Source organism: Neomonachus schauinslandi, chromosome 4, assembly GCF_002201575.2.
Source record: "Neomonachus schauinslandi chromosome 4, ASM220157v2, whole genome shotgun sequence".
In the NCBI taxonomy this organism is placed as follows: Eukaryota; Metazoa; Chordata; class Mammalia; order Carnivora; family Phocidae; genus Neomonachus; species Neomonachus schauinslandi.
In genome coordinates this window covers 150,122,256-150,141,987 of record NC_058406.1, presented here as the reverse complement: position 1 = coordinate 150,141,987, position 19,732 = coordinate 150,122,256, and the positions used below count along the sequence as shown (strand labels likewise).

General features: G+C 37.5%; 1 protein-coding gene across 1 annotated transcript in view; it reads left to right on the top strand.

Annotated features, from left to right (window-relative positions):
* STK3 (serine/threonine kinase 3) overlaps window positions 1–14,020 on the top strand; it is a 275,048-nt gene extending 261,028 nt beyond the window's left edge. Inside the window, exon 11 of the mRNA XM_021688691.1 lies at window positions 12,817–14,020. Coding sequence (XP_021544366.1) covers window positions 12,817–12,975 — 159 coding nt within the window. The 3' untranslated portion in view covers window positions 12,976–14,020. The remainder of the gene's footprint in view (window positions 1–12,816) is intronic.
* The last annotated feature ends 5,712 nt before the right edge of the window (window positions 14,021–19,732 follow it).

The window sequence follows — 19,732 nt, the reverse complement described above, 5'->3', positions numbered from 1 at the left end:
TTAAGTTAATAATTTGCCAGTTCTGTGTTCACTTCATCTCATTTTCTGTTTTATTTTAGGTTAATAACATTTATGAATATATTTTAAAACAATTATTAATGAAAGGACAAGGGCAGAAACTGTCTACTTCAGTTTTATTCAGTTAGTGATTCTGCTTTTAAGTTTGCATAAGACTGATTGTTATTAAAATAAGCAGGAATTTTTTTTTAATATTTCATAGGAGCCCTCCTATGCTTTTTCTTTTTTCTTTTCTTTTTTAGAGAAGGAGGGAGAGAGGGGGGAGTGGCAGAGGGAGAGAAAGAATCTTAAGCAGGCTCCACGCTCAGCACAGAGCCCAGTGTAGGGCTTGATCTCATGACCCTGAGACCATGACCTGAACTGAAATCAAGAGTCAGATGCTTAACTGAGCCACCCAGGTGCTAACCCTTTATTCTTTTAAATCCCTGAATATCTTCAGTGGTTTTAATTGAACTTGTAGATTTGTCTGTTAATATCTGGGAAATTTAAAATACTGTTTCAGCCACAAATCATGCCTATATAAAATTAATAGTTATGTAAAATGTTACCTTTTTGGTGAATTTTATTTTCTCAGGCTCATGTGGCAAGTAAGAATGAATAACTTTGATCAAAATTTATTTTTGCTGGGTGCCAGGGTGGCTCAGTCGGTTAAGTGTCTGCCTTTGGCTCAAGTTATGATCCTGGAGTCCCGAGACTCCAGAGTCTGCTTCTCCCTCTGCCCCTCATCCCCTCTTGTGTTCTCTCTCTCTCTCAAATAAATAAATAAAATCTTTTTAAAAATTCTATTTTTGCTAAGTTTTTAAAAAACATTTTGCTATATTTTGAGTTCATATTGTTTTATAAATAGCTATCAGACCATGATTCCTATTCTGTGGTATTTTAAAAGAACTACAGATATAGATGCCTCAAAACTAAAGTATTAGGAATCCTGCTTATTTGTAGGTGTCACTTCACTATTTAAAAAAATTACTGCAATCTGAGTTTCATGATTTCTGGTTTTCAGCTGACCTCTATTTTATTTTAAAATTTATTTTTTATTTATTTGACAGCGAGATATAGCAAGAGAGGGAACACAAGCCGGGGGAGTGGGAGAGGGAGAAGCAGGCTTCCCGCTGAGCAGGGAGGCTGACACGGGGCTCGATCCCAGGACCCTGGGATCATGACCTGAGCCAAAGGCAGATGCTTAACAACTGAGCCACCCAGGTGCCCCTCTGTTTTATCTTAAAACTCTTTTTGTAGATTTGGCAAAGTAAATTTTGCATCTTTATAATATGAAGATGGTCATAATTTAAATTGTCAGAATAAGTATTGTGATATTGTTGTAGAAAATTGTACAAATGGTTGCACTTGGTGATATTAGTAAGAAATCTATCCTCCCAGAGCACTTCATTCAATGCACGTTTGCCAAAAGAGTAAACTGTGGTATTTATTATCATTTTGAATAATTTTTTTTGACAGAAGCCATTTTTCTAGAAAAGAATGAGTCAAAATCAAAATCTATGGTCAGACTTGCAGAATAAACATGAAATGGAGCATGAGACTATCCTGTAGTGGAATGAATGAAATACGCTGGAAAATAGCCAGATTTTCCCTGATACTTTTTATTCTTTACTTAAGTTGTAAATGCTCCTACTTGATACCACACATACACACACACACACACACACACACACACACATTTTTTTTTTTTTTTTAAGAGTTAACAGCTATATGCCACAGTGTTGAAAGGGACTTTTCCTGTTGCCGCACATTAGCACTGGGGCCTTACCTGAAGATTGCAGTACCCATATTCTGAGAGATACTGCAGCCAACAATTGAAACCAGACACCTTTCTCCAGAGTTTACTAAGAGTCCCACCATCTTTCATTCATTTAGTAAATATTTATTAGGTACCTGTTGCAGGTAGTACTTGAGGCACTGGGGATGTAGCTGTTGCTAAAGTTCCTATCCTTACGGAATTCATAATCTGGTGGCCTAGTGGAATAAGAAAGTAGCTCTCTTCTTGCTTAGATTAAAGTTGCATGTGGCGGGAAATCTTCCAGAAAGCCAATCACAGAAATTGGTGGTGCCTGCAGGCAAGGGAGGCTGGCATCTGCTATCCCAGCCAGCTGCTTGCTAAGCTGGTTGGACCTGCAAACCCACTGATGTACTGCTAGAGCAGAGCTTGTGAGCAAGTTCCTGGGAGTCTGGGGGGTATATTAACATTGACAGAAAGAAAAGATGTCTGAAAAAAGAAAAGAGAGATGATGTCTGTATCTCTCCCAAAGAGTTGTGTAGGTAGGAGACTTTAACAGGTAGAGCCAAGGCCTCCAGGCTAACTGAGGGCTATGGTAGAGTGTGTTAGGAAAGAAGAGACTAGGGGACCTCTCCCCTTGGGTCCCAGGGGCCCCTGGAGAGTCTAGAGAACAATCTCTGTGGTCTCTGTGACTCTAAAAACAGAGGTCAGGTATCATAATACTGTCAAGGGGGCTTCCAGGCCAGAGGAGACAGTACCCCATGCAGAGAGCTGCCCCCCTCCAAGAGATGTGAGCATCAGAGTAATACCAGCCACCACATCAGCAAATCCACACACACCCCTTCTGCACAAACCACCGGTAATCCACCAACCCAGAGCAGGACTGAAACCTCCTTCCACTGACAAGTAACCATGTCCATCACAGGATCCTGGTTTCCTTCCCAGCTCCCAGCACCAGAGGAGCTAGACCTTAAAAAGAGATGGAGAGAAGGTTCTGGATGCGTCCAGACAGCATCTCTTCCCACTGCAGCCCTGTTGGTTTCTCTGTGCAAGCTCATACTGAGGGAAGGGACAAAGTTTAGAATTCGTCTGGACTTTTAACTAAAAGTGACCAGAAATCAGTGAGATCTGCCCAAGATTCCTTAAGGGATGTGTTGGGGAAATTTGGCATAGCACAGCTGAAAGAGTATGATTGGAGAAAAATGAAACTCTTTTAAGTTTATATAATAGTTACACAAGATTTGACTGTCCAATAGGCTAGTTACAGATACATTTTAAGAACTGCTTTTTGAATGTTTATTATCTTCCATAACTAGTCATATAGTTAATTTTTAAAGAAACAAAGTATATAAACAAAGTTAATCACTTAATTTGTTAATCTCATTTATAGCTTTATCAGTATTTTAAAATATCCAAGTATTTATCAGAATCACTGAGAGAAGGCTCATCTTCTCCTTAATAGATCTAAAAAGATTTAATTAGTAGTTTGGTTTTGAGTTACTCAGATTTTGTTGTGTTGGGCCCAGAATTTTAGAGCTGCTTACAATATAGCAGAGCTATGCATGAATTAACTTTTTCCTGATATTTTTAGCAGGCAGAACTACTACTAGAAACTGAAAAGCATAAAAGGAATGGGTGTTCAACTGCTATTGAGGAATGCAACTAAAATTTCATCATTCCTTTTTCCATATGGGTGGCTCAGATTTCTCCAGGTCAGAATCATTGTAGTAATGCTCATCAGCTCATAGCTCATTGCTAGATCCAAGCTGAACACAACACGAAAGCAACTATGGGACAATCTGAATGGGCACAAGCCAAGTCTTGCTTCTGTGGCAAGGGGGGAACATGTCTTGTTGGTTTTGTCACAGCGTATCTCTTATTGATAAAATTATAGCATCCATTCCAAATCACTGTGTAGAAATGTGTTTATTTTGCTAGAGAGCTGATTAAATTAAATGCTTAAACATATATGTGCTTATCTTGTAAGGCCAATTATAGCTAAAATACATTAATAACTTATAAGTACTCCACTGGGAGGAAAGAGGTAGTATTTTTAAAAGCAATGCGTCCCTATTTTTAATCTATAAACAATCTGTTAGGAACTATTTTTTGTGATATCTGGATGTTAAAATTGCTTGTAGTTCTTGGGAGACCTAAGAAACAGCTCTTGGTAGGCTTCAGTCCCAATTCATATTAGTGGGTTGAATGTGGTCTGTGAGGGCCTGCATGAACACCTCTAGCTGTGTGACCTAGGGTAGGTCACTTGGTCTCTCTGGGTGTCCTGACCTATAAAACAGGGTTGGTAATCTCTACCCCATAAGGTAATTGCTAGGATTAAATGACTTAATGCCCAGGACTTAGGACACTGTCTAACACATTGTAAATGATGAGTAGTTGGCACTTTTCCCTTCTCCTCCGCTGATACCCACAAGAAATGGTTTTCTCCCTTTTCTTTTGGGAATACAAATAAAATCGAAATGTCTTAAATTTACTCTAGATGCTCTGAGGTTAAACAGATGCTTCATGGCAGTTTTTAGTTAGAGTCTCAGAATATTTATAGTCATTTAGTCACTCAGCAGAAGATAGGGGCTGCTCAGCTCAAACAACCTTGCATATAATCCTCCATCCAGGTAGGTAAATAGCGTCTATTTTGGGAAGAAGGCTCTACCAGTAGATTAATGTGAATGCAGCTTTTAAGGGCATGTTTTACAAGGGATTTATTGTGAAGAATTCCATTTTTATTCTGTAGGGTGTCAGGTGTCTGAAACTATCACAATCTTCATTATTTTTTATTTTTTTTATTTTTTTTTTTAAAGATTTTATTTATTTATTTGACAGAGAGAGACACAGCGAGAGAGGGAACACAAGCAGGGGGAGTGGGAGAGGGAGAAGCAGGCTCCCCGCAGAGCAGGGAGCCCGATGCGGGACTCGATCCCAGGACCCTGGGATCATGACCTGAGCTGAAGGCAGTCACTTAACCAACTGAGCCACCCAGGCGCCCTCTTCATTATTTTTTAAATGTGTATTTTAAATCTATATGTATAGTTTTCTTTAACAGTCTTCATACTAGTTTGGATTGACTTGAGAGCTCTTTTATTGTATTCTTCTCAGCCCAGAAATTAAATCAGGAAATGCCTTAATATATTGATATTTTAACTGTTTTTAACTTTAAGTGTCCTACCTATTATCCCTGTGGTTCAGTCTTATGGAAGAAGGCCCCTTACCTGTTTATATATATCTAAACTAATCAGTGGACTTGACTGGATTTTTTGCTAGTACTTTCTTTGGTACGTTTCCCACTCTCATTGTTAGCAGAATGAGTGTGGCAGCCTCTATGAACAGTGTTTTGTAAAACCAAACCAGATTCTGTTCAACACAGTTAAAATGTGAGTTAAAATGAAATATTAGGGGGAAAAGGAGTATGTTGCTCCAGGCCACAAACAACTCAAAACAGTCTGAGGCATGCACTGGTAAATCTTACAAAATGCTATAGGCAATTCAGCATCAAAATTGCCATAGAAAATTATTGTTGTTAGCCATTCTGTTGATAGTTCATATTGTTGGAATTGCTAGCAGATGGGAAAATAGATGAGTCAGGATACAGTATTAACAATCCATATTTTTTTAATCACAAGCCACTAATAAGGTCTGTAGCATCTGTGAGATTTATTTAAACAGTTGCTAGGAAGAGTCTGTTTTCCCAGTAAACACAGCAAACCTTGTACAGGATTTTCTTGGTTGACTATTTGACTAAATGTGTTAACATTAACATATAAGACCATTTACTTATTGTGATGGTGTCTTGTTTATTTTGACAGACTGATTATACCAGCAACTCATGGACCCATTAAGTCTTGAATGTTATCACATTTATGCATTTAAAAACTTCATAATCTTGTTTCTGCTACTTTCTGAGAGTAAGACTTTTTAAAAACTCTCATGTAGTTAGGACTACTTTTGACAAAACAAAATAATATAAAAATCTAAGTGTTTTCCTCCGAGAGCTCTTTTTTTTTTTTTTAAGATTTTATTTATTTATTTGACAGAGAGAGACACAGTGAGAGAGGGAACACAAGCAGGGAGAGTGGGTGAGGGAGAAGCAGGCTTCCTGCCAAGCAGGGAGCCCGATGTGGGGCTCGATCCCAGGACCCTGGGATCATGACCTGAGCCGAAGGCAGACGCTTAACGACTGAGCCACCCAGGCACCCCTCTCCAAGAGCTCTTAAGATGATATTATTTTAGGAAGTAATTCGCTCTTACCACTTGAATGTGATATTTTAGGTTTTTATATAAAGTAGATTGGATATATAAACTTGCAGAAAGTTCTAATGTTAGTGACAACTCTTCCTGATCAGTAATAAGCAGCTTTTCAATACTTCTCACAGAGTGCAGAAATAATTCTAATGACTCAAAGTATGACCTGTCAAAATCATCAGTTTATAAGATTTAATCTTATTTTCCAACTTTTCATGTCACTGAGTTGTTCACACTGCTGTTTTATGCAAGAGCTAGTAAGTGAGTTACTTATTTGCATACCTTTTATTTGGATTTTCCTTTTTTTTTTAAGGAATACTGAGAAATATAATTTTTTTGGATATTGACCTCTAATCTTCTTACTCCTGGATGAAATGTGATAATCCAGGACAGTAACCCATTAACAAAATGGGTTGCACATTCAAACTGTCACTTATGTACCAAACCATACTGGTAAAGTTTCAAACAAATGTTTGACTTCTACTGAAAAGTAGTTTTGACTTTTTCATTTAACTTATAAACAATTCATCCATCTACTCATCTATCTAATTATTTTTGTTTAAAAGTTGGGATTTTTATTTAAAGCCTTTCACTTGTTTTAAACAAACTTTTTATAAGAGCTGGGAAATCCTAGTCTACCAACTGTCCTGAAACTTAAAGAGGATGGTAATTCTACCTCTGGCTAAATTTCTGCAGTTTATTTCATTCTAAAAAACTGCTCTATAAAAATGTCATCTGCAGGGTTTTCTCTTCACTGTGGCCTTCATAGCTGAATACTTAAAAACCATTTTTCCTTACAGCTCAGGTTGAAGACCCTAGAAATTTCCTAGCAGCACACCCTCCCTATGCATGATGTCTCAATATTTTGAACACTCTGGCAGTGCTGGATTAAAAATACCAAACTTGGTGTAACGAAAAAAATGCATTGATCTCGATCGAGGTCAGGTCATATCTCTGCCATCAACCAAGAGTGTAATTTTGAGCAACCTGGCTCCCATTTTCCCACCCAAAACAAGGAAGCTAGAGTAGATCATCTTTGAGGTTTGCTTTTGCAGTAAGATTCAGTGAGGTTTAACTCATAACCCAGCCTTATAGTTTATGCTCCTGTTAAACAATGCTTTGCTCATATGCGGTGCTGTTTAATAATCCCAGATTCCAGTGTGTTTCTCTGAGGCCCATATGATTCAATTTACCTGACCTCAGTTTAAACTCTTTTTATGGAAATTGATTTTATTCTGTGCCCTTAAGATGTCTTGCCCCCTGGTATTTGTCATTTCAAATGTCCAAGAAAAGCAAAACTTCTTGTGAATAGAAAAACATTGCCTCGGGTAATAAAACAATATTGTTCTGAAGCTCATCTCCATTTCTGTGACTGTGTATTTGAAGAAGTTCTGTCTTTGCTTTCAAAACCTTCCTCTTACTGCACGTCAGCTCATTTAGTCACTTAATCAAGTCATATATCCTTGACGTTTGTAACGATTGTCAAACTCAACAGTATTCTTTCAGAATGTTAAGACCTGAAAATTTAAGAATCACTGTTAGTTGTGCAAGTTCTGTGTTATCATTAAGTTCAAAACCAAATTTTATTAAATAGAATTAGCCTAGAACATCTAAAAGCCATTTCTGGATGAATTATTCATTTTTGCACATTTGTTCACATACAGTAAAAACCACAATGTATGCATATCCTAAAATTCTCTTTACTGACTTCACTTATGAAACTCTAAACTGACTTTTCTTCCCTATAGTTAAAAAAATATAAATTCAAGTTAATTTACCACAAGCTCTGTTGATCCATAAACATAACAATTCTGAAGTGATTTCCCTTCCTTTTTGTGAAGATTTTCAAGAAACCTAATTTTAGTGAATGAAACTTTTGTTGCAATAATATTGATAATAATTCAGGGAGCTCAACTTTTCCTTCTAATATTATCCTCATTAGCCCCCCAAATTGTTTTAATTTCGATTAGTATTTTATAAGGGTGATAGTGGCATTGTTTAATATTATAGGGCCATTTTTATCATTATGAGTGTCCATAAAATGTTACCTGGTTTGCGACCCTATTTACTACTAAGCCATTGAGTAGCACTGCTCTCCAAGAGATTGGAAAAGCTGCTTCTGCCACATTTTCCCCCCCAAATCGTTATCATGCTTGTGGAGGCTCGATAGCTACAGAAATACAGAGTGCTAAATATATGTTATTAGGGCTTAATCATAAGTCAAAACCCAGCCAGAAGTTAATATCTATAAATCATACCCACTGTATAAAAAGTGGAAAGTTCTACCAGTTAACCTCACATTTTTTTTTTTGTCTAGATGACACCATAATGTAGTTATTTAGAAATCTGCTGGTATTTCTCTTCTGTTAACAAAATGAGAAGAACCTCTGATCACAAATGCTAACTTTGGGGCTTATTTTCTGTTGGATACCATAGTCAGATCATAAGATCAAGGAGAAAACTTTCTCGTCCTGGATAATCTTACCCTCATCAAGGGCTTCAGTTACAGCCAAAGGCTGATGGATTCCCCAAATCTATAGCTTTATTCTCTTTCATGAGCTTCAAAACTCCAAATTATAATCCATATCTGATGTCTCCACCTTGATGCTTTGTTCATCTCTCAAACTCAGCAAGACTAAAACATTGCCTCCCCTACCTTATGAATGATAATGAGCTCTACCTCATCGCCATACCTTGAAGCCAGAATCACCCTAGCCCTTCCTTCTTCCTGATCTTTCTTATTCAGTCAGTCAACAGAGAAAGCCCTATCAGTTCTACTTCCAAGTCTCTCAGATCCCTCCCTTCTTATCAATCTCCACTTCCTTTTTCCTGGTCCAATCCTCATCCTCTCTCTAGACTGTTGTAGTAACCTGCTCACAGGCCTTCCTGCCTCCATTTCCCCCTGTGCTAATCCATTTTATGTACCTGCTGTTGGATATATTTTTCTATCTCATATATGATCATGTCACCAGTTATGTTCAAAATTATCTAGCATTTCTTTCTTGGCTACAGAAAGTTTGTAGCAACATGCTTAAGGCCCTTAGCAATCTGACCTCTGCTCTCCTTCCTGTCTCATCTCCTGACCCCCACCCCCCACAGGTCCACCCCACGTCCCAGCGGCCAGCTGCAGTCTCCAAGGATGCCAGGCATTTGTGCACCTTACACCATTCTACTCATGCTGCTTCTACTCCCCTGTCCTATTGCCCATCTTCTCAGCGTCCCCATTAGCTGTTCATGGACCTCTTGCCAGCTAGGTTGCAAGTTCCTCTTGGGTGGTAGAGTGTTTTGTTCATCTCCGTATCCACAGTGCTTGGTCCATAGAAAAGAATAAATATTTTAATAAATGAGTATTCTGGAGTTCTCTGACAGCCCACCTGAAAACATAACTATATATGTTTCTTACCCAGGTGTCTGATTTCCTGTAACCTTGACCTTATAGAGCCACAAATCTGAAATCATATTTAAAAAAAACAAAAGCACTAGAAACAGGTGTTACAAACTTGAGCACTAAAACCATGTCTATCTTTCCTGAAACAGTCTCAGGCATTCATTAATGTATTTATTCTTATTTAGTGTAATGCCTTATAGGATTAATTGCTTTTCTAGTTCCCAACAGGCAAACAAGCTTGCAGTAAAGGGAGAATGACATATGTCTAATGAGGGCCATGAAAAGGAGCTGACAGCTTTCTCTCAAATGAAGATAAAAAGCCAAAAAGGAGAGAGAAAATTAACACACAGCACAGATTAGTAATAGAAATTAAAAATGGTGATTCATCATCAAAGGAAGGTTGCTTTAGGTCCTGGGGCCTCTGCTTTAGAAGGCAGCATATTTTGTAAAGCACTTTATAAAGATTTTCTCTTCAAAATGGTTGAAACAAAGTTTTTATCACTTAAAAAACTTAAGATTTAGATACTTCACGAATTTACTTATGTGAAACACGTAATTCCCTAACAATGCCAGATAACGGTTCTCCAACATCACAGACCTGTTTGTCACAAATTTTACATATGGAAAATATAAAAGTCTAGTAAGGAGGGGAACTTGTCTTCTAAGTAGCTTCTTTCTCTGAATTCCATCCATTACTGTAATATAATATTTATAAACTGTTGGTAATTTGCCCCAGTAAAGTAGCATAAGATATTTACAGGAATATCTTAATGCAAAAATTGTTTGCTTTGTTGGATGTTAATTCTCCTAATCTTAGAGTAACCCATTCCTTTGAGTCATTTCTTTCTGTATTTCTATTTACCCACCCTCATGCCATGATATTTAGCAGTACATGTTTAATAGTTTCTAAGTGCGTGTACAGTCTCTAAAGTTTAAATAATTTTTGGAATGTCTGGCATGGAGACATGAAACTCATGTATAAAAATCAATTATGAAATAATAAATGACTCTAGAATCAATCAAATACGAAATTGTGTTGTTTAAATTATAAATGTTATATAGAAATTCAGAGATGGGAAGATTAGCGTGGGCTGAAAAAGAGACAAAGTGAAATTGGATCTTATGTAGACCCAGGCTTGTCTTTCTTGGGGAAACATAGCTGTGTGTGGTCTGTATTGGCCCTTCACCTCACCATCACCTGTTCATACAGTTCAGAAAGTTCCAAGGCCCCCTGTAGGCTGATTCTTTATCCCCCCAGTGATTTGAACATATTTGACCATATAACAGATATATGATTAATACTTGGATTAAAATTTAATGAAGAAAGAATATAATACAATGCATTGTGTATATATATGTATATATATATATAATGCATATAATGGTATGATATACTAAGCTAGCTTCTGTTTATGATAGGGCATAGTTTATATATATATACACCAGAACTTTTCATACACCAGGGCAAGTGGTGCTCACCTTCAGAATCCTCATCCTGGGAGCCCACATACTCTTTCCCGTAACACTGTCATGCCTATATTTTTGGAAACCCTCTTTTGAATTTCCTTCAGAGTCTGTGACTCATTCTTTTCAGTATCCTCAGTGGTGACAAATCTTTTTCAGTTGAGAATGAATTTGATTTTTAGAACCAAGAGTAACTTAGGGCCAGGTAAGGTGAGTAAAATGGAGAATCAAGCTGAAAAATACTATTTTTGGTTAAAATTGACATGTTGACTATAAAATAATGAGAGCATTTTCTGATTTGGCTCATAAAATAACCAAAGACAGTTCCCTTAATAAAACAAAAAATAAGCTCCAAGTTTTATCATATTAAAACCAAGCCTGAATTACTCTCAGAGAATCTTCCTGCTCTAGAGCAGATGGTGACTCCCTGAAGTCCAAACCCTGCTTTGCCTGGCTCGGGGCCCCACCAGCCCCTGGCTTCCTCAGAACGGTGGGGCTTCCTCCTCAGGACACCCCCCTTTGCCCAGACCAACACAGTCCCCGCTCCCTAAAGGGAATCTGCTCTCCATTGAATTTATAGTGAGGCTTCTCTTTTTTTGGTTGGGCATCTGTTTTTAAAAAAAACACCAAAAAACAATGGATGCTCTCCCCAGGAAAGTGTACCCGTGAACATGCAGAATTTTGCACATGAGAAGCTTCTTTGTGGACTTGAGAACCTCTCACTGTAGTCCATAGTACATGCAGTAGGGTCTCGTGGCCGTCCCTCAATGGTTCTAGTTCCTGATCTTACCCTTCTGACTACTCTGTGAGTTTCTTAGGGCAAGGAAATAGTTTAGTGCTTCTTTGCTCTTCTTACAGTACCTACCCAGATGCTGAGTATGTAATAGCATTCTGTAAATCACTGTGGTTTAACAGTTTTTTTTTTTTAAACCGCCTACCTGCCACCATTGCTTTAATAGTTTCTGAAGAAGACCAAGTTTTAGGATTTTTTTAATGTTAATGAGATAAAAGTCCAAGTGTTAGGTTATATATTTCAGGGCATCCTAAAATATGTTTCTCAAGAGATAATCCATATCTTGCTGTTGTGACATATAAATAATTACAGTAAAGCCCAGGAATGCCACAGATCCAATTACGTGGAATGGATCTCATCCCCCCCATATATGTGAGGCTTCTCTCACAGAAAACCGGTAAAGGATGTGCTAGTGTTGTTTCCAGAGGCAGCATAATTGTACTAAATCATTATGGTCAAACTATATCGTTTAGTCAAATCTTATCATTATTGTCAAACTATAATGTGTATGGTGAAAATTTAATAGGCAGTTTATCTTCAAATTGGCCAAGCCCGTGTCAGAATTTACAGAGCACTGTTTACATCAGGCTTGGGATATTTTGAATCATAAATTTAAAACCTTAATGTATCAAAATGTTTGGGACAAAAGTATTCTAGATAATTTAATTTTCTGATTAACCCAAGTACTTAAAATCTAAGTATTTGGCAAAATGCAGGATAGAATGGTTGATTTAACCTGTATTCAATCTTGTCACATTCTTGGGTGATCTCTGCAAGTGTTCACAATTATGGTAGTGCTCCAGAGCTGGCAAGGATGTGAGAGATTAGAGTGAATATATCCGAAACATATCCTGAACGTCTGTGTGTTGGCAGTGGTGGATTCGTCTTTCTGTCTTTCTTTAAAAAAACACTTTTCATCAGCTTATTTTTTTCACTTGCTCTTTCCTAAAAGCAGTGTTTTTTTTATTGCTTTTGTTGAAAGATGACTTAAGGTTCTTATAAGGTGTGGCTTCTTGTTTCTTCAGGGAAGGAATTCCTGTTTTAATTGTTGAACTGTATTTCAAAGATGATATAGTTTGCTGAAATACACTAAAGCCCATTAGATTTTAACCTATTGTAGATCATTTTATTATGTTGATATCTTAATTTTTTTTCTGTTTCTAGTTAAAAAATCTAAGTTTAGAAGAACTACAGATGCGGTTAAAAGCGCTGGATCCCATGATGGAACGAGAAATAGAAGAGCTTCGTCAAAGATACACCGCGAAGAGACAACCCATTCTGGATGCAATGGATGCGAAGAAAAGAAGGCAGCAAAACTTTTGAGTCTCATTTCTTCTCTGTTTGTTTCTTTAACTATTCCAGAGACCAAGAAACCACTAAGAATTGAAGAAATATTATTATTGTTTTTTTTTTGTTTAATCCCTGAGATTTGTGCTATACAACTAGACAACAGTCCAGAACTGATGATGGTACATACCTGGTCAGTTCCCAAAAGGCAGAATTTACAACTGTAGCTACTATGTTTTCATTTTTAAATAATGAAAACGACAGACATGTATTCTTCTCTAGATCTGTCAGCTGCGTTCGGGCGCTAACAGTGTGTTATATAATGAACACTGTGTTTAGAGACCTTGAAAATCTGAAGCTATTGTTTAATTGTACAGCACTGAAGGGCTTTATGTTACAATATTCTTTATTCTTATTTCTGGTAGCTTATTTATTGTATCCCCAGGTAAGCTTATTTATTTATGCTGTTTCACTTTGTTTTGTTTTTAAGGACAAGATCAGGCTAGCTTTGGTGAAGGGAGGGGCATATTAGTGGATGATAATGTACAACCAAATTATACTTTCAGCAGGGGGCTATGGGGTACATTCCTTGATTTCCAGGATAGTTTTCCAATAGAAGCAAAGCAACAATAGTAATAGCACCCAAATGGGCCAGACTCTTTTTTTATACTGAAGCAATAATTCCATTTTTACCTTCTGAAATTTTGTTTAATGTTTTTATTCTTGATGTTTGGTACAAATAGAACTATATATATTTAGGTCACACGGAGCTATAATGTTTAAAACCAAAGAAATCAATGGAACCTTTGCACCAAAAAAGTGCGGTAAATATTTTAAAAGAAGTAAATCCTTAAGACAAATGTAATTTGTTAATATTGTTTCATGTTTTATGTATAGGTCTGATAGCCAAACTGTATCAAACTGTAATCTCATCAAATTCATTTCTGTGAAAATGTGCTCAGTCGTCACAGGACTTTTTTGTTGATTTCATTTATTTCCTGGGAATTGGTAAACATCATGTGCCTGACGATAACAAAATAGCAAAAACATTTGTACTGAACTGTGTAAGCCTTGGGGACTGGAAAAAAAAAAGATTAAAACCGTTAAAAAGAAGCTCATTTCTAAGCTGAATGAACGTTTGTGTGATTGAACTGGGACCAGTCAGTTCCTAAGCTGCATATGGCCATCTAGACAGTGTTTGTTCTTTTGTGTGTTTAATTACTATGTGTAAATCATCAAGACAAATAAATTTTACTGTGCCACCCAGTGCATCTCATCTCTATGTCTTTTTTAAAAACTCCCCTCCTGGATTCTGTCTTTTCCTGGCACGGAAGGTGTATTAGTGAGGACAGGCTGGCTGGTGTAGCAATAACAACCCAGAAACCTCAGTGGCTCAGCGTAACACAGGTGATTTCTCACTGGTGCTCCATGCCCATCCCACGACAGCAGGACCCCCTGCTCCCGCCACTCACACCCAGGACCCCTGCCATCTGCAACATTGATGGTCACTGCAGCAAGAGAAGGAGTGCTGATGAGGCTCACATGAGCTCCAGCCCACTGTGACACATGTCAGGGGGGCCACAACCAGTATTCAGAACTAGTCACGTGGCCACTCGTAATTTCAAGGGAGCGAGGAAATGCAACCTTCCTGCGCGCCTGGCGGGGAGAGAAGAAATGCCAGTAGGTTCACTAGGGACTGCCACAGAAGGTGGAGCATCTCTGGAAAACTTCAGTTCCATTTTAAAATGGCAGTTGCGCCCCAGGCCATGCCTTAGAGTAATATTTATCTCTGCTCTGTTGAGTCCTGACAAATAGTAAATTGTGTAGTTGGATATGAATTAATAAGATTATTAAAGTAGTAGTGAGTATTGAAAAGTTTCTAAAGGTTATTAACAATGAAGACTGAATTTACAATATATGCTTCAGCTACATCCTTATGGAGTCTACTTGGGACAGCAGACTGAGTCAGTCAACTCAAGCACCCGACCCTTTTTTTCCCCTTTCTTAAGTGTTTTTCTTTTCGGTAACCTAATACCTTGCTTAATTTGATGGAATCAAATGACTGACTTGCTATCATCCAAGTAAAACCACCTACATGAAATGTCAAGAAACCTATGAAGATGATTTTTCTCCAGTTTGTTAAATTAGAAAATTTATGCAAATTAATTCAATGAGGCCTGTTAACCACTCTTACTAATTCAGTCTCAACAAGAATCCTCCTTTTAATAGTAAACATTGAATGTTCCAATCACATTGTAATTTGTATGTAAATAGATTTTATACCCTATTGTTATTTTTATTCTTTATACACACACACACACACACACACATTTAAGAGAATTAAGAACAGTGAGCATATTTTTATTTTAGAGCCTTAGGAAGCTTCCAGAATATTTTAGGATAATCTGTTTCAAAATTCTTCCAATCTTCTCAGTCCCTGCCCACCACCAGTCAAAAAAAGGAACTTAGGGTGAGTTTTGAAGAACCAAAAGCCATGAAAGAATCCTTCGAGTCTAGGTAAGCCTTGATTAGTCATGATGCTGAGGAGTTTTCTAGTTATTTTAATGAGTTTAAGAAGAAGCCTCTTATTATCTTGACCTTGGCTTCTGAGAACATTCCAAAAATAGGTAAGTGTACTTTCTACACACCCCCATCCTTTCATAAATGCAGAATTGTAAATGTAATTGTAGCTAATGAGTGAGGATTTGTCTTGCTGAAAAGCCAGCATCATTGTATATGTTGTTCTATAGATGAGAAAGTTTTTTCTTTGATTTAGATGACTCATTTCTACAGACTTACAATACACTTAGCTTATTTTAGCAGAAACAGTTTTATGTTCAGAATATGAGCTAATTTGGCCAATATACATTGGAGAAGAAATTGTTTTTATTTAAGTGGATTTCAAAATAGTAACATCTATTATTGGGGACACTTAATATTTGTTGGACACTATGCTAAACAACCTAACATACATTGCTTTTGTATTTCTTTCCTCTGCTTATTTACTGAATCAGATCCCTGAGGTTTAAAATCACTCTCTACTCACTGAAGGATATGTAGCTTCTCTAGTGGAAATTATATAATACATTAATAAGATGTTTTTAACTTAGTTACAGGAAATCTTTTCAAATTAGTGACACATTAGCATTCAATAGGAATGATATTTTGGTGTTTCCTATTCTGTATGTTAAAGATTAATGATTAAATCCTGAAAATACTAATGATACAACACTCTAAATAGAGCATCATTTAAAAAAAATAATTGGAGTTACATTGCATTACTAAATTAATATCAGGCCTAGGCATTTAATTAGGTATTTCATCAAAATGCTATTTTGGAGTACAAGCTACTTTTTTGGTCCCAAAGCCCAAGAATTGGGGGTCTAAAGAGAGAATCACTCTTCTTTGCTCTTTGAGCAATCTGATGAGATCTGGACTCAAGGTGTATACCTTAGTTGGGTAGTCTGGTGCCACTGAATGGTGGCTTATCCTCCTGGAAGTCAGCCAGCTTCTCCCTGTTCCATGTCCACATAAAATACTTGAACCTCAGCCAACCACTTCCTGAGTCATGAAAAGACCCCAAGAGAGAAAGCAAATGACCAGCTCAATTCTTCCACCAATCTTGGAAAACCAACTTCAAGGCCATGTTCTTCTCACAGTGGATCTTATCAGTAGCCAGACTCCTTGCCACCACTTTTTTTTTCACTTGATTAAGCTCTTTCAATTAAAATTCTGATTTTTGGGGTTGCTCTTCTGCCTGCAGAACTTTGCCTACCAAGTTAGGAATGAACTCTGCCTCCTGGCATTCGAGATCTGCATCATGCCCCAACTGACATGACCTCATCTTACGTTACTGCCTTATTTGAGCCCTTTCTTTCACCAACCCGAACTGCTTTCAAATGCTATCAAAGTTATGTGATTTATTATGGATTATAAGCTTCCTGGGAGCAGAGACTTGGTGTTCATCCATCTTGTTTCCCCACAATGCTTTCCAGGATGTTAGATGAAATTGGTAGTAAATAAAGTTTCATTGAATACTATTAGCTCCAACAAAAAAAAAATTCTCATCATTAACTATAAAGGCTAATCTCTCTCCTTACATCCAGGTAATTATGGTAACAACAATAATACTAGTACCAACCAGTTTTTGAGCATCTACTAAGCCAAGCACTTTTGATACATTATCTCAAACCTTCATAACAAGATGCAGTCTTTTTTTCAGAAAGGAAAGGACAGGAGAGATTAAATGAGGTCACAAAACTAGTCAATGCCAGGGTCTGTCTCCAAAATCTTTGCTTTTTCCATTAGACCACATTGCCTAATAAACACAGGAAGTCTGGCTTTAGAATATTGGATGGAGTTGCTAAGCCTGCTTGCTGATCTTAGAGAAGCTTTTCACTTAAAACTTAGAAGAGGACCATTGTTAGCTAATGTCCTTTTCTCCATTTCATGGGACCTACATTTTCTGAAATGGCATCCTTTTTACCTGTAAGGGAAAAAAAAAAAAAAAAGAGTGCATTAAGTTTCCAAGGTGAGTTGTACAAAGATTTTTTTTCCCCCTTTATTATTAGGGTTATTTGGAGTTCTTGTGCCTTGAAAATCTATGTGGTTTTTTGGGGGGGTTTTTTTGTTTTGTTTTGTTTTGTTCTGTTTTGTTTGTAAATTGAAATGTGTTCTATTCTTTCCCTTACAAAAGTCTGTCTTGGATAATGAGTACTTTGGAGAAATAATAATCAGCATAGTAGAAGGTACATGGCCTCAGAAACAACTTACCTGGGTTCAAACCCCAGTTCTTCCTTTATACTGTTGTTGCCCTGGGCAAGAATAACCATGCAGCTGATCTGTGTTTCAATGTCTTCATCTGTAATAATGCAGCAGTTGTGAAGATCAAATATTCTAGTACATGTAAAATATTTAACAAAGTTCTTGGCATATGGCACATAGACAAGAGCTTAAAAAATAAACTTTTAATCCTTTCCAGTTTAGGGCATTGTTTGTACGAGAATGAAGAAAAAGGCTCTGTTCTTCATTGATGAGCAAATTTATGGTAACTTCTAAAGTGCCTTAGAGGCTCCTAGAACCCAGATGTGTGAACCTTTAAGGGCCTGGCCTACTCTCAGGTAGTGATTTGCACTGAGGAAAATCATACTCAATTTTTAAAAGTATTTCCTTTCTACCTAAAACTAAGCCATAAGCTAAACATTCCCCCCCCCCCACACACACACACACACTCTCTCTTTAAGACTTTCCTTTCTACTTTAGGAATATTGTTAAGGCCAACATCTATGGCCACATTTATGAAGTCCCATCTGGAAATTTCAAATTTATGCCCTTAAAGTTTTGTTTCACTAAAGTTCTAGCATTCTTGGTCCTTAAAAATATGAGTCATGCAATTGATGGTTTCCCAACATGCTTCAGTTCCAGGAAGCTCAAAATCAAATTGACAGTTAATAGCCTTATGGGATTCTGTGAGCTGCATACTTCCATTTCCATGATCCTATATTTATAAAAACAAAAGATTTTTAAGAAGAAAAAGAAAATATCTGTGGAGGTTTTGGTCCTTCCATCATACTTAGAAGGATCTTGTTCCCTATTATGTGCAATTTTTATATCTTCTCATAGTGTTCTTAGGGGTTTCAGCTATGGAGACTGGGTGTCAAGGGGCTTTGTTGTTGAGGTCCTGCACCTAGAACCCTGCCGGAATCTTCCACATGTGAGTATTACCACCTGAGGGGAAAGGGATCTCCAGCGGATGAGATTCCTGGAGACTGTGATAACCCCTGTCCTTCCTCTTTGGGAAGGAGGCAAGCTAGAGAACACCATAATGCCCTTGGCCCCTGTACCTCCTGCCCTCCAGCAACCTGTTCAAGTCATATGTACGCAAAAACTGATTCAGGATGACCAGACAAGCACCATAACTTCCAGCCCCGGGTCCACCAACAGATCAGATACGCTAAAGAAACTTATCTACCTCTCAGTATTTTTCCATTTTTATTCTTCTATTCATAAGCCACTTCATATCCACAAAGAAAAGAGAAGGATATGAACAAACAAACAAAAAAATATAAGAGAACAAAGGGAAATAGATTTTGCATGATAAAAATGACAATTGTAACCGAAAATTACAAAGTGTCATACCCCACATTTCCTCAGTAGTGAAACAAGTCCATTCCATTTTATGAGAAAGCCCTCAAAGCTAACACATTCTAAAATTTTTCTAGAAGAAAATTCAGTGCCTGTCCATGTTTGAACCAAGCAACTAGTCTTTTACATTTTTATAGAATTTTCCAAGGTGAACTGTAATTAGTTGAGTGGAAGCTAAATAACACGATACTAAATCTCTCGGTTTTTCAATATTCCCTTTCTAACGTCCCAGTGTGCGCAGAGAGTGCATTCAGCCTCTCCATGTGCTCCACCACAACTCTCTTTCCTATTTAAAAAGAATATATTCTAAAAAAAATAGTGGGGAGGGGAGGGCACCTGGGTGGCTCAGTCGTTAAGCGTCTGCCTTCGGCTCAGGTCATGATCCCAGGGTCCTGGGATCGAGCCCCTCATCGGGCTCCCTGCTCCGCGGGAAGCCTGCTTCTCCCTCTCCCACTCCCCCTGCTTGTGTTCCCTCTCTCGCTGTCTCTCTCTCTGTCAAATAAATAAATAAAATCTTAGAAAAAATAAAAGAAAATATTCTTAGCAAAAATATTCAAATGAGAAGACATAATAGCACTTGGAACTAAAATCTTTGATGTGAAAAAAAAAAACAAGATGCACTGAGAAATCTGAACATGTAGAACCATTC